General features: G+C 35.0%; 1 protein-coding gene across 5 annotated transcripts; it reads left to right on the top strand.

The window, feature by feature from the left end:
* The first annotated feature begins 865 nt into the window (after positions 1-865).
* Positions 866-15618, top strand: LOC141713375 (putative callose synthase 8). Of its 5 annotated transcripts, none has more exons than XM_074516761.1 (41): positions 866-1255; positions 1616-1716; positions 2258-2379; positions 2483-2564; positions 2709-2819; positions 3092-3211; positions 3351-3443; positions 3532-3623; positions 3736-3862; positions 4277-4411; positions 4489-4565; positions 4686-4839; positions 5132-5257; positions 5327-5444; positions 6441-6769; positions 7825-7877; positions 7974-8034; positions 8525-8606; positions 8687-8736; positions 8921-9007; positions 9075-9203; positions 9301-9395; positions 9477-9561; positions 9649-9809; positions 9981-10104; positions 10179-10273; positions 10356-10494; positions 10654-10805; positions 11312-11418; positions 11527-11649; positions 11735-11803; positions 11904-12072; positions 12164-12275; positions 12385-12504; positions 12577-12692; positions 13123-13206; positions 13393-13505; positions 13590-13819; positions 14015-14863; positions 14948-15133; positions 15223-15618. In XM_074516761.1, exons 1-41 carry the CDS (start codon positions 1000-1002, stop codon positions 15451-15453), a joined length of 5865 nt encoding a protein of 1954 aa, XP_074372862.1. In that variant the 5' UTR covers positions 866-999; the 3' UTR covers positions 15454-15618. The 5 variants fall into 5 exon arrangements, with proteins under 5 accessions (XP_074372862.1, XP_074372861.1, XP_074372864.1 ...); XM_074516760.1 differs by having other exon boundaries at positions 3529-3623; XM_074516763.1 differs by lacking the exons at positions 866-1255; positions 1616-1716; positions 2258-2379; positions 2483-2564; positions 2709-2819 and adding an exon at positions 2826-2829.
* Positions 15619-16144: the final 526 nt, after the last annotated feature.

Genomic DNA, 16144 nt, shown 5'->3' with positions numbered 1-16144 from the left:
TGTATTGCTCTGTTCTTATAGTATTTCTTAAGTCCTGTAGCTTTTTATAAAGATAAAGTTGGTTGATTGCAATTTGCATGTACAAACCTTTTTTAATACCAAAGTTTTTGACCATTTATATCTCTGCAGCACTGTTCGTTCTTTGTTTTTTTTTTAAATATTTTATGGTTGTGGTGTTAGTCTTTTAGTTTAATTATTTGATACAATACAAGTTTGGGATGGTGTCTTTACAGTCTGCACTAAATAAAGTGAGCTTTCTTGTAATTTCCTTACATTTGTCATGTTTTATTTTTGGACCTGTTAATACTGGAATATGTACTTAAAAGTAATATTGTTTTATTAAGAGATTCAAAATGCTGAGTATATTGTATTTTGATGTAACATCAAATTTTTAGCATATAGACCTGGCAAAACCCCACCAAATTGGATGTACATTATATCGGGGCCTTTCTCTACAATTCCAAGATTTTAGAGTGATCGATTATTAATATAATATCATAGTTCGGTTTAGGAAATGGTATCAGCCTCTCGTGTTCGGCTTTGTTTGGTAATTTATGTTGTTGACTTGTTCCGGTTTGTTTAATTACACGATTCTTAAGATTTTAAAGCAGCCCCACACCGATTCTTGATTATAATGTCAAGAACTATCAACATTTATTTTATATTTCATAAAAGGCATACCAGCCAATCAGATACACACATGTTGGCATAAATAAAATCAAGAAGAAAAGCCCCGGGGGAGGAGTAAAATAAACAAGAAAACAACAAAAATCCCCACACACAACACACCCACAAACTTGATCGAAAAGCTAAAGCAAAAGATTTTCATGAAAAAGAAGCACCCAGGAATAAAGCAGATCAAATCAACATGATGCATATACATTTAAGATCCCATTTGTATTACTTCAACATGTATAAATACATGCACAAAGTCCCATGCATTATTGACGACTCCTTTGCTTTCTTATTCTTAAGTACTCCTCTGCATTGCTTTACAAAATGTCATCATCTTCGGAAATTGTTGTTGCTGAGCCATTTTATGAATGTGCTAGTAGTAGTAGTAGCAGTAGCTATAATCGAGAGTATGTTAGTCGCGATACGAGGCCTTTTACGAGATCAATTACTTATGGACGTGATTACACTGCTGAGCCATTTGATAGTGAGAAGTTACCTGTCACTTTGGTTTCTGAAATTCAGAGGTTTCTTCGGGTTGCTAATTTAATCGAATTCGATAATCCCCGCGTTGCTTATATTTGTAAGTCAGCCTTAGCTATAACTTGTCAGTTTTTTACGGATTTTATTGATATTGTTGTGTTTAATTGAGTAGGATTCAGTGGTGACTTGAAGAACAGTGAGAAACTAAGGTTTTGCACATTTTCTGTGTACCGGTTTCAAGCATATTTTATTGTGTAGAAGCTTTGGTTCTCACGGGTTCTCCTGTCCTTAATTGAACGAGTCACAAAGCTTTATTGAGTGAAATTTAGGATTATGATATTACCTACAATAACATGTCATTAGTTAAAAAATGGGAGAAGGGGAAAAAACAACTGGTTTAAGTTTTGTTAAGATTCACCCAAAATTCGGCTTGAAACGAGCTGTTTAATGTATTGAGCAGGTCGCTTTCATGCTTTTGAAGTTGCGCATAACTTGGATAGGAATTCTAGTGGGAGGGGAGTAAGGCAATTCAAAACTTCACTACTTCAGCGGCTCGAACAGGTATGTTTCCATCCGTTCCCTATGAAATCATTGTGCATTGGTTGTGGCTCTCTGTTTCTTGTAGACAAGTCCAACTTATTGAAATTCTTATCATTGCAAACTTATGTTGGTAGCGGAGCTTTAGGGAATGCCCTTTCATTAATTTCAGAAACGCACGTTATTATATTTTCAGGATGTTTCAACGGCGGAGAGTTGTCATTAGAACTCAACTTTCAAGCCTTTAAAACTTAAAATGTCTTTACTGCAAAAATATTATAGAAAATTTAATGATGAACTTAACCTATATAGAGAATCTTTCAGTTACTTCTCTAGCAATATAGAGTATTTTCCTGGAGTATGTGAGCGCGTATTGTTAATTTATAAACAGTACTTTGTTTACTATTCCAGTATCTTTTCCAGTCATAATTGCCCAGCCAGAAACAGAAGTGTGACTTGCTATTTTTTTTCTTGAAGGCCTTTTGTTATTCTGTAATATTTCACAAGCATTTCTATTGGGCATTACCTTATGGTCCTCTTTTTTTTGTATTGAGTTCAATTACAGGATGAAGAAGTTACTATCAGAAAAAGGAAGGAAAAAAGTGATATACGTGAACTTAAACGTGTTTTTCATTATTACAAAGACTACATTATTAAGCATGGCGGAGATTGTAATTTGGAACATAGGTATCTGACTGTATTCTGCCAGCCTGCTGTTAACAATTAATAATTATGAATATCTATCATTGTAGGACAATTAAATTACATGATTTTGTACAATTTCTGACAGACAGAGGCTAATTAAGTATCGTGCAATTGCTTCTGTTCTTCGGGAAGTATTGGACACAGTGACGAATGCAGCTGGTTCTCAGGTTTTTCTGTGCTTGCTTCACCAATATGAATATCCATATTCTTTTTCCTAGATTTTTAAAGTGCTAAATACTTCTTCCTTCCATTGTAAATGAAGATCAGAAAGATGAAAGAACTTATCCCACAGTTTCTTCCTTTTGATATAGGCCCTAGCTGATGGTGATACTGTTAGAGCAAAGTCTGATTTCTATGTGCCATATAACATTCTTCCCCTTGATCAAGGAGGTGTTCATCAAGCAATAATGCAACTCCCTGAGGTCTGATGTTGTAAGATAACTTAATCATGTTCCCTTTAGATAACCTCCAGTACACAATAGTGATGGTAGCAGCAAATACAAAATTATTAAGTTTTTCACTGATGCAGTTGATCAATACTGCGTGGTTCAGTGGCCCATTGCACGGCTAATGAAAAATGACTGAGTAATATCTGATTGTTTCTCTGTAGCATGTGCAAAATGTTTTAGAATGAAATTGAAAAAACTGTTTGAAATGTGATTTATTTGTCAAGAAAATAATGCAAGTTTCACAGATTAAATTTTCAGTAGCTGCTGTTCGCAACGTTCGGGGTTTACCTTTCATCGAAGATTTAAAAAGACGTGTAGCCCACATTGACTTGTTTGATTGGCTCCAATTTTGTTTTGGATTTCAGGTAACACTGAACTAAATCTTGTCAATATCCATTTCTGGTGCTTCTTACAATTACGTAAGGATTCTTTAACAAATAAATTAATCGTGCTCTATCACGGTTTATACTTTATACATTTTCTTGATTTTTTGGCTATAATTAGAAAGGAAACATTTCCAATCAGAGGGAGCATCTGATTCTACTTCTCGCGAACACCCATATTCGACAAAGTAATAAGCAAGCACATGTACCCAAGGTTCTTAATTTTTGATTCAAAGTCTGTTCTGCTACATATGTAATCTAGCTTTTGAGTTTGCAATTTAAATATTTCTTTATGACAGCAGTTGGGAGATGGAGCTCTGGATGACTTGATGAAGACATTCTTTAAAAATTATACAGAGTGGTGCAAATTTTTGGAAAGAAAAAGCAATATCAGGTAAGACTTCTACCAAAGAATTATTCTCCCTCTTAAATAAAAAACCTTTAATTTTAACCATATATTTAGTTGGAAGCATTCTATGTCCTCAGTGTATTTTTATACTATGCAGGTTGCCATATTTAAAACAAGAAGCCCAGCAGTATAAGATTTTATATATAGGACTCTATCTTCTTATTTGGGGAGAAGCTGCAAACTTAAGGTTTATGCCAGAGTGTCTGTGTTACATATTTCACCATGTAAGTTGGGTTTCATTTCCTTCCCTAGGGTTAAATTTCTGCACATATGACCTGAAGTTATCATGTTATCCAATTTATTAGGGTCCAGACCAGTTGTCATGCTATCTGATTTTTCAAGGTCCGAAGTCTTACTTTAAATGTGTCTTTGCATTTGAGTAGACATGCAGGAGCTGAATTGTTTTAGCACGGATTTTACTATCTCTCAACATATGCTTAAACGATCGCGTACACTGATTATGGAAATGAAATTTATAGATTAGTCTTAGATAACCATTAGAACAAAGACTCTAATACAAGATGTTATTTTACACATTTATCAATTTTTAGTGCAAAGCTTTCATTTTTGGTAACCTTTACAATTATCCTAGTGAAAGTCAGGCCAAAATTAAATGTATATTTACTATCCTCTTGTAGATGGCATATGAACTGCATAGCATGTTGATTGACGCAGTTAGCATGACTGGCGAGAAACTCATGCCGGCTTATGGGGGAGATTCTGAGTCTTTTCTTAAAAATATAGTCTCCCCCATATACAAGGTTATTCAAGAGGTATAAGCCTAACAAAATTTTGTGTAACTCATCCTTTTTTATAATATAATTTCTAATTTATCTGTTATTAATTACAGGAAGCAATGAAAAGCAACAATGGTACAACTGATCATTCCAAATGGAGAAATTATGATGATTTGAATGAGTATTTCTGGTAATTATCTATTCTATATATTATATACCTGCTTATGTGGTTTCCTGGGCAGACCACTAAAGGCACTATATACTGAGGTAGCTTATAGGTCTTTGACAGCCTCTTATTGTGTATGCTCAGGTCTCCTGAATGTTTCCAAATGGGTTGGCCCATGCGTCAGGACCATGATTTCTTCTGTGTCAACATAAAAGAGCCCAAGCTCAAAAAAGCTCAGGCGCCAACTGAGACTACTGAAGAAGATAACTGGGAAGGAAATGCAGACGAAGAAACGGGGGTACACCGATCATTTCTGATTACAAAAGAAATATATTGAGATTGAATTACATAGAGAATTAGTGTAACTTGATTTATGTGTGCTATTGATTCGGTTAGATGGATAAGATAATTAAGTTTTGGCCACTTGGGTACACATACAGTAAAGCAGACACTGATTCATGCACAAAATGTATACATGTACACTATAAACAAATCCATATCTATACATAATTACAGGCTCATGTTAATACTTCATTTTACAAAATTGTCGGATTTAAAAGACTGTTGATTAATCCACAAGTAACTTTCAGGCTGCTTCCGATGAAGGGAGAAAACCAAAATGGTTGGGGAAGACAAATTTTGTTGAGGTTCGCTCATTTTTGCAGATTTTCAGAAGCTTTGACAGGATGTGGAGCTTTCTTATTCTGTCTCTCCAGGTGTGTGTAAGCAACATTCTGCATTCACCTGCTTCTTGTGTATTTTAATATTTGCTTTGTCTCCAACAGGCAATGATAATGATGGCATCTAATGACATGGAATCTCCGTTACAAGTATTTGACACTCATATACTTGAAGACGTCATGAGCATCTTTATTACCTCAGCAGTCCTCAAACTCATACAAGGTGAGATCTATTTTAAAAGAATTAGTTTTATAAGAAGGAGAAAAACATAGTCCCTACACAAAGGGCATTTATCATCTAATGACTAATGTACAGAGGAACACTGCTTTCTTGTTAGTGCAGAGGTAGAACTAGTATGAACTTTTTTGTAGTCATCAAGGCACCTTTCGGGATTAAACCTTTAGCAGATATATGACTGCTTTCTTGAATATAGTATGAACACTGTTTTCTTGTTAAGTTTGATGATGAAACTGATATATGACTTTCACTTGAGTGACCACTTTGATATCTAACCCATTTTAAGGTTCTACCGAACTAATTATTGAAATGATATATGAAGGATTATATCGAGAGTCGTGTAAAAATGATATAAATTGCGTAGAAAAAAAATGATATATATTAAATATCACTCCATGTTAATGTTGAATACTGATTAGACAACTACATACATGTAGAGGAGAAGCAATGAGGCCAATGAGCTTTCTGCTTCTCCATGTGTGATTTTGACGGTAATATGCCTAAATCTAAAAGCCTGAGACTGATTATGAAGATCGGTCATGTATAATGGTGTTTAAATATTTTAAATATGTGTATATGTAATATTCGCACGCGTGAGGACGAGTTGCGTGAGGGTGAATGTCAGTATTAACTCCTTGTTTCGCCATTTTATTTATGCGGTTTACGTATCTGTTACTGCAATATAAGGTGACAGTGACTACATTATTGCCTTTTTAACAAGTCTCGAGCATAGGCCTGTTAAGAAAGTTCACTGGTCATGAGACAGGTAAGAATCATGTTAAGCTGTGAGCAATATCAGACATGCTGATATTCTGTATGAAAGAACTATAGGATCTCAGAAAATAATTGTCGTCTTCGTCAGCAACCTTTAGTGTTAACGGAGTGCTATTTCCGTGTTAATCATAACCTCTAAATGAAACATGTTTTGTGCATTATAAAAGCATTTTCTAACCTGCATTTACTATTATACCATTCATGCAGCTGTCTTGGACATTTCCTTTACATGGAATGCTAGATGCACAATGCACTCCTCCCAACTAAAAAAGAAAGTGCTGAAGATGGTAGTGGCAATGATATGGACTATCATTCTTCCTATATTATATTCTAGCTCTAGCAAAAAATTTACATGTTATTCTTCGGAATATGGGAGTTGGCTTGGAGAATGGTGCTATTCCCCGTATATGGTTGCTGTGGCAATATATTTGCTAACAAATGCACTTGACTTGATACTGTTTCTTGTACCTGCAATTGGTAGATACATTGAAACTTCAAATTTCCGAATCTGCACAATCTTGTCTTGGTGGACTCAGGTAGCATTACTGCACATCAACTTTCTCTTAAGTTTATAGCTGTTGCAAATGTGCAGTAGAATATTTCACCCACTGAGTCACTGTAGGCAATAATCTTCATAAATATATTTTTTACTTTTATGCCTTCTCCAAATGTAATTATTGACTACCTTAAAATTCAATTAGATGAGGTACCCTAAAGTAAAAGTTTTTGTAGTAACTAAGAAAAAGAATAAGAAAACTGTAGGAAAAAAAAGGAAACATACCCTAAAGGTTCATGCTAGTACTACCCAGACAAATGTGACGGATGTAAATCTCATAAGATCTTTGCCTGCTGTCTCTTTTTAGAGATGACTTATTCCATTCATTCCAAAAACAAAGCCTAATCATTGCACAGTTCTGGTCCGTCTATAATTAAGACCATATAGAAACTTTAAGGACTTAAAGTCGAAGTTCAGAGATCATATCAATATCTTTGACGGATAAATTCTTTTACGTCCACTTGCCAAATTATAAAGAATCCTGAGTTTTTCCGATTGTCTCTGAATAGGTACATCCATAATTTAATTGTCTTCTCAAATCTACAAAGTCTATACCACTCTGAAACCATCATTTTGTAACATGGCAGAGACATTCCTGAATAAAACAATTCTTAGTCTATGCTCCTAAGCACTACGCATCTACCTCACTGACTTCCAAGCATGGTATTCCGATCTTCATTTGGTATTCTGACAAGTGCAGGATAAATTAGGTAGCTTTTTCATTACCTTTATTTTACTGCAGAAAGTCATGAGAACCCCATCGGTGTCAGAAGCCTCATCTTGTTTTTGCATAATTTGACAAGTCCTGAGTACTTTAGTGACCGGGTACATATTCTCAAAGGTCGTCCTCATTGGAGATATCAGTATGCATATCCGCGCGTAACATAAATACTTTAAGTCCATTTAACCAATTTCTCTTTCCAAATTTTCGATGAAGTCCTGCATGTTTCACATTCTATATGGTGTATTGCCACCTTACTAGATCGTTCAACCATGATACTGTCAAATTTTAACAAAATGTCCTCTATCTTGTAGCCCAGGTTATATGTTGGACGAGGAATGCAAGAAAGTCAGCTTTCCATTTTGAAGTATTTTTAACTGTCCCTGCCACCAAATAATTTGGTATCTCTTTCTTTAATTAAAAACGACTGACTTCTGTATCCCTTTTCCTGATGTTACTGTAGGTACACTTTGTTCTGGGTGCTGTTGTTGCTAAGCAAATTTTCATTTAGCTACAATTTCGAAGTGAGTACTTTTTAAACGCTCTTCATATATCATGACAGCCAAATATTGTGCTAATAAGGTTTATTGGGAACTGAAGATGGCTAGGTAATTAAAACTGTTGATATTTCATGGCGAATAAACCACTTTGAAAATCCTAAATATGTTATAGTAGTTATATTTTCAGCAGTTCTTACAAGTTTATTGCCCTATATTACTAAGGATGAAACTTATGGCATATGCTATCTGCTGTTCATGTAGTTGCTTCCCGAAATAAATTATGAGGGTTTTCCTAGTGTTCCTGGATCATTCTACTTACGTCTTTGCAATTATACTCCGATTCTTGAAAAGTTAGATTAGCAAAATTTAATTGTTACATAGTGCAGAATATCATGCGCCGAATAATGGCATAAAGTAATCCCGTTCGGGGAATAAGAGCTAGCACAATCTTATAAAATGTGAAGGGCATTTTTTGACAACCTCTGTCCTTCTGGTGCTCATTAAATTTATACAGATAAAGCCGCTCATAGCTCCAACAAGACAAATCATAAAAATTGGGGTAAAAGATTATGAGTGGCATGAACTTTTTCCTAGAGGTGATTTTCCAGTAATGTAAATGTAAAATAAATAAATATTTCTGGCTTCAATTTTCTGATTTAAGTTGTTCCCAAAACAGTTAAGAGTAATGCTGGTGCAATCATCGCAATTTGGACACCGATAATCATGGTTAGTGGCTAAAAGTTCTCAGATGAAGTCTCTCAATTCACATACACATGAACTGGACAACAATCTGATTCCATACAGTACTTATGCATTGGGTGACCATCCATTTAATATGGATATATACAGAAGTTTTTCGTAGAATCCTTATTTACCACCACATTAACTGAGGCACATATATTATGTTTAGGTATATTTCATGGACATACAGATATGGTATTCTGTTTTCTGTGCAATATTTGGTGGCTTTTATGGGGTTCTGCATCATATTGGAGAGGTAATATTCTCAATATCTTCAAAGTACTACCGCAGTATGTTGCTAGTCCTAACCCAAATTTATGTAGATACGAACATTAGGCATGCTGAGAAGTAAATTCCAAGCTTTGCCAGCTGCATTTAATCATTGCTTCATCCCACCACCAGTCAAGAGTAAACGTAGCAGGAAGGGATTATTTAACAATAGATTTCAGAAGGTTTTGACATTTTGATTTAATGATATATAGCCAACCTTTTCTTTTATGATTTATTTTTTTTTATCATTGATGCAAAATTAAACCAATTTTGTTTCAGGTGTCTCATACAGAAAAGAATAGTCTTGTAAAGTTTGTCCTAGTTTGGAACCAAATTATCAGTAGAATCCGAGAAGAGGACTTAATGAGCAACAAGTTAGGTTACTTTCAGTTACTTCTTAATTTTCTACATTTATAGACTGAGACGTAATGAAAATGATATTTTACTGAAAGCAGGGAGGTTGATTTAATGAAAATTCCATTCTCACCAGAGTTGCTGTCTGGAAAGATTCGCTGGCCTGTTTTTCTTCTAGCCAATAAGGTGATTTATCATGTTTGTAATGAATTCTGAAACTAGCATGTGAGATTATTATCTATATCTCACTGGGAAACTTGTTGTTTGCCGCAGGTTTCAGTAGCATTGTGCATTGCAAAAGATTTTGTGGGGAAGGATGCTAATCTTCTTAGGAAGATTAAGAAAGATGATTACATGTACATGTCTGTCATGGAGTGTTACGAATCACTCAAAAACATCCTTGAAATTCTTGTAGTGGGGGATTTGGAGAGGAGGTAGAGTAGATTGAGTTACGAAGCTACTCTAGATTTTTTTTTTTGTCAACAAAAAAGTTAAAACATAAAATACTGCTTATCTTTTGAAATTCTTTCTCATAAAAACTAGTGAAGGCTGCCTTAATGTAGTCATCTAACATTTAATATGCTATATACTGTTTTTCTTCATAGGATCATTTCTGGCATAGTAGATGAGATTGAGGAAAGCATCGGAAGATCAAGCCTTCTTGAAGACCTAAAAATGAGTATACTTCCATTTCTACACGTCAAGTTAATTGAAATGGTTGAACTTCTGGTATGCTACACTTGAGAACTCATATGTCAATTGAATTTCAAGTCCCATCCTTTGTAACATTATAATTTTTTAAGGTTGAGGGAGATGAAGATCACCATGTTAAAGTCGTGAAAGTTCTCCAAGATATTTTGGAAATTGTAACAAATGATATGATGTTAAAAGGTTCCAGGTTGGTCATTTAAACATCGGTTTCAATACAAATTATATTTTAAGTTCCTTGTTACCTTAAGTTTCATTATACATGCTTGCAGAACACTGAATGCACTTAACACAGACAGAGAAATTGAGGCAGAGTCGACTGAACTTTTCAGTAATGTTGTACCAGAATTATTTGCCTCAAAGCACTCAATACATTTCCCTTTGCCAGATAGTAATCCTCTAAACGAACAGGTATTAAATTATAATTTGGTTATTTTTCTTCATCAATCATGAAGCCCTTTTTAGGGTTACAGATCTAGCAGTTATACTTTATAATGTACTATCATGCACAAAAACCTTTATGTTTGTGCAGATGCACGTGTGACTAAAGTGATACATTTCTGTTTACAGATCAAACGCTTCCTTATGCTACTTACCATTAAAGACACAGCACTGGATATACCTTCAAATTTGGAGGCCCGGAGGCGTATTTCATTTTTTGCCACCTCTCTGTTCATGGACATACCCACTGCTCCAAAAGTGCGTAACATGTTGTCATTCAGGTTAGTCCTTTTCTCCTTTTCAGATAAGTATCAAGGTCAGATGTTTGTTATTTGTATTATGAACTAGATGTTTCTTCATGACGGTTCTGTAATATTCATGTACATCAGTATATGCATATTTGGAAGATATATAATTCAATTTTGTTGTTCCATCTTCGATAAATAATTTAGGTGACAACTTACTGGATTTTTTTGGCTAGTTATTGTTGGGAAAAGGTCAACTACAATATATAAATACTCACACGCATACTTGTCTCCACCGTGACTCCTGGGGTGATGGGATATTCATTACTCCATTAGGTTACAATGTCAGAGATTTAAAACCCATGTTAAGTCGGGATTTATTTGAACCTTTGATATAAATTTCTAAAAAAACATATGGTATGCTCTAAATTAATATTTCTGTTAACTTCGTCATGACTCATTATTTAACTAATCTGCATACTTATGTAACACAGGCATACATACTTTTCTTTCAACTTGATAAGTTATTTTTTGACTTCTAGTGTTTTGACTCCACACTACCTGGAGGAAGTTACATTTTCGACTAAAGAGCTTCATTCCAGCCAAGAGGGAGTGTCCATCAGCTTTTATATGCAGAGGATATATCCAGGTTACGATCTACTCTTTAATTTTTGTAAATAAATGAAGATTATGTTCTATATGTCTGGATTGAATTCTTATAGTTCAGTTATTTTGTTCTGCCTTGTGCAACTTACAGATGAGTGGAAGAACTTTTTGGAACGCATCGGGGCTGAGGATTCGGACGACAGAAGTGATGATATTAAGGAGGAAGATTTGAGAAATTGGGCCTCATATAGGGGACAGACTCTAAGCAGAACTGGTGAGTGGCACTAACCAATCCTTGTGGATCTCCTAAACAAAAAGTTATTCTAATTTTCTTAAATATCATTTCTACGGGTCAACAGTCAGAGGAATGATGTACTATAGGCACGCCTTAAAGTTACAAGCCTTCCTTGACATGGCAGAAGACGACGGTATGGTGCATAATTTTTATTCTGAAATGATATCTAATTTTTATTTAAATATAATCTGTTAAGTAGTTTGATATTTTTTTCGTAAAATATTGATATGCAGATATTATTCAGGGTTATGATGCTATTGAAAGGGGAAATGATACACTATCAGTGCAGCTTGATGCACTAGCAGACTTAAAATTCACTCACGTCATTTCTTGTCAACTGTTTGGATCACAAAAATCTACCGGACACACCCAGGCACAAGATATACTTGACCTGATGATAAAGTAATGTTTTGTTACAGAATACACTAAGAAATGTAGAGTTGTTAGTCCATGAATATATTGTTCTTCTAAAGAGCAATTTATTGTGTTGAAGGTATCCTTCTCTGCGCGTTGCTTATGTTGAGGATAAAGAAGAGATTATGACAAATAAGACTCAAAAGGTTTATTCATCCATCTTAGTTAAAGCTGTCAATGGTTTTGACCAGGTAATGAAATAGTCATTAGACCAGCCTTCATAAATTTTTATGTTATATATTGTACTGCAGGACCATTCTCATCATCTTATGATATTAACACATAAATATATACCCACAGGAAATATATCGCATAAAGCTTCCAGGTCCACCAAATATTGGAGAAGGGAAACCTGAAAATCAAAATCATGCTATAATTTTTACTCGTGGTGAAGCTCTCCAAGCCATTGACATGAATCAAGTATGCTCAAACTCATATTGCAGAGACTGATAATTTTCAAATTTTCAATCGGTGTTGACTAAATTTTTACAGGATAATTATATGGAAGAGGCTTTTAAGATGAGAAATGTCCTACAAGAATTTTTAGGCCACCAAGGAGCACACCGTCCAACAATACTTGGTTTGAGGGAACACATATTCACGGGAAGGTTGGTATTAATCTTTTACTTTATGCAGTAAAAACCCAATCTTGCATTTTTCTTATAAAGTAATGGCTGACTCAAATTTCAGATATTGCATCTTTACTTGTTATGAAATACAAACAGAATCTAAATCAGTAGTTGGTCAAAGATGTTTGTACTTTGTAGACTCTAGTCGGTGCACTCTCCTTCCTTGGAACTTTGGTAGGTAGATGTTATTCCCATAGTAGGTCATGTAATTTTGATCAATGATACAAAATCAAGAAATAGTTGATTAGTTCTTTTAGGTGATAAGGTACTTGTATAAAGGTTTAATATACTTTATAAGATAATGTATATGTTATCTTATTGCATTAGTTGTTTCCTTTCATTAATCTGAAAATATATTGCAGTTACTGAAAGTTTGGATTTTATCATTCTCTTGTTTTTGTAAATGCAGTGTTTCTTCGTTAGCATGGTTCATGTCTTATCAAGAAACCAGTTTTGTCACCATTGGTCAAAGAATTCTAGCAAATCCTCTCAGGTTTGATGTTTCCCTTGCGTGGTAATAAGAGTCAATGTGAAGTGTATTGGTCTCACCATCTCAGTACTTTTTCCTCTGTAATTTACCGATATGAAATACTCATTTATATGCTACTTCTTATTCTAATGCCGAATAGCTCTTCCGTCAATATGCTTGCCGATACTCAGTTATATCTGAATTAAACAGGGTTAGGTTCCACTATGGGCATCCAGATTTGTTTGACAGGGTGTTTCACTTAACCAGAGGTGGCATAAGCAAAGCATCAAAGACAATTAACTTGAGTGAAGATGTATTTGCTGGTAAGATTTATCTAGTTTATTTTCTTTTTGTCATGAAATCAGTTTTTTTTTGTTTAAAACGACTTGTAATGTTACACAATACAGGGTACAATACCACATTAAGACGGGGATATGTTACATACCATGAATATATGCAAGTTGGAAAAGGTCGTGATGTAGGCCTTAATCAGATCTCGAAGTTTGAAGCCAAAGTAGCTAATGGAAACAGTGAACAGACTATTAGCCGTGACATTTATCGTCTTGGACGTCGATTTGATTTCTTTCGTATGCTTTCCTGTTACTTCACAACCACCGGGTTTTACTTTAGCAGCCTGGTAATATTTGATACTTCTTTCGTATGAATTGAAAACTTTATTCAAAAGGGGCCGGAAATACTCTAGACTTGCTGGCACAAAGACTAGTATAAAAAGAGAATATTTAGAACAATATATCTTTTAAAAAAGTTGTAACCTAGTATAGAAAGCGCAAACATGTGTTCTTATTTACATTTTATATTTATATTGTTGCAGATATCAGTGATTGGAATCTATGTTTTCCTATATGGACAACTATACCTTGTTCTCAGTGGTTTGGAGAAGGCAATTCTTCTTGAAGCGAAAATCCAGAATATACAGTCCCTGCAAACTGCTCTAGCATCTCAATCATTTATCCAGCTTGGACTCCTAACAGGATTACCCATGGTGATGGAGATTGGACTCCAGAAAGGGTTTCTTACTGCTCTCAAGGATTTTGTACTAATGCAATTACAGCTGGCTGCTGTTTTTTTCACTTTTAACCTTGGAACAAAATCTCACTATTATGGCCGAACAATTCTTCACGGGGGTGCTAAGTACAGACCTACAGGTCGGAAGTTTGTGGTGTTCCATTCCAGTTTCACAGAGAATTATAGGTTATATTCCCGGAGTCATTTTATGAAAGGATTTGAGCTACTTCTATTATTGGTTGTTTATGACTTGTTCCGGAAATCATATCGTAGCAGCATGGCATATGTATTGATAACTTATGCTGTCTGGTTCTTGTCATTGACTTGGTTGTTTGCTCCATTCCTGTTCAATCCTTCTGGATTCGAATGGGGAAAGATAGTGGACGACTGGAAAGATTGGAACAAGTGGATCAAACAGCAGGGTGGTATGGGAATTCAACAGGATAAAAGCTGGCAGTCATGGTGGTACGATGAGCAAGCACATCTTCGTCATTCAGGGTTGTGTTCTCGGATGATTGAGATACTTCTTTCTCTTAGATTTTTCCTTTACCAGTATGGTCTGGTCTATCACCTCGACATATCTGGGCAGAACAAAAATTTTATCGTGTATCTGCTCTCGTGGGTTGTTATTATCGTGATTTTCCTGCTAATCAAGGTAGATTCACCCTATCATTATACTACTTGTTTTACCATAAAATATTTAACTAAACTTACTTGCAAAGTTTCATTGTGCCTACAGGGAGTAAAACTGGGAAGGTATTATCTCAGTGATAACCATCAGCTTGCGTTTAGGCTTTCGAAAGTGGTACTTTTCCTGGGAGTCGTAGGCACCATAATGGCTCTCTCCTTTGTTTGTAAATTATCTTTGATGGACTTAATCGTGTGCTGTTTGGCATTTTTACCAACTGGCTGGGGATTAATTCTGGTAAGGATCGATATCCCTTGTACTCAAGAAGCCAGAATACTACATTTTGTCGTGGCTTTGTACTAAAAGAATTTATTCGGTGTTTGCAGATTGGGCAAGCTGTGAGGCCAAAGATAGAGGGCACTGCACTATGGCAGTTCACTAGACTATTTGCTCAAGCTTATGATTATGGAATGGGTATTATTCTTTTTGCACCCATTGCTTGCCTTGCATGGCTCCCAATCATCTCAGCTTTCCAAACTCGATTCCTTTTCAACGAAGCATTCAGCAGGAGACTACAAATTCAACCAATTCTCGCAGGAAAGCAGCGACGCAAATGAAACCAGAGCAGATGTTACATACTTGGACAGAGTTGTATCTTACAATAGACACATAGACATAGTTCTTACTATTTCTCGTTGTATATTATGCCAACCACATTCTATATTGTAAGTAGCACTAATAATAACATGGAAAAATATATGAAATTTGAGATCAATTTACAATTATCGCTTAAACATGCTGCTTCTTGTAGGCTAATGAGAAGATTATATGAGAGGGAAAGAAAATTACAATTATGTGCACCATACATATAACAAACTGAAATTAGAGGAATTTAGGTGTGGTTTGGGTGATAGATTTTAAGTTCTAACCGGTTAACTGACGCAACACATAAGCGTAAGCGTAGGAAAAACAAGCGTTTATCCTCGAATGAACTCTTGCACAAGAAATCTTTTAATACCTTTAATCCACAAGTCAAACCAATCCACGAGAGTTTTCTTTAATTCACAAAGATAACGAGAAAACTTTTAACGGTCTTAATTTCAATAAAAGACTTATAATATGTTACATAATAAGATTGTTTATATAAAGATATAAAATTCTAAAACGTATTAAAAACAGGTCCTAATTTAAAATAAATAATAACTAAAGGTAGCGTGACCATGCAGTTTTGAGTATGAGCATGCGATGTCTTCCATCTGACCCACCAAAAAACTACTGTTGTTTATTCCACTTTTGGCATGGTCATGC

Source organism: Apium graveolens, chromosome 3 (assembly GCF_009905375.1).
Source record: "Apium graveolens cultivar Ventura chromosome 3, ASM990537v1, whole genome shotgun sequence".
NCBI lineage: Eukaryota > Viridiplantae > Streptophyta > Magnoliopsida > Apiales > Apiaceae > Apium > Apium graveolens.
The sequence above is the reverse complement of the archived record's forward strand: the minus strand, read 5'-3'. Positions and strand labels throughout refer to the sequence as shown.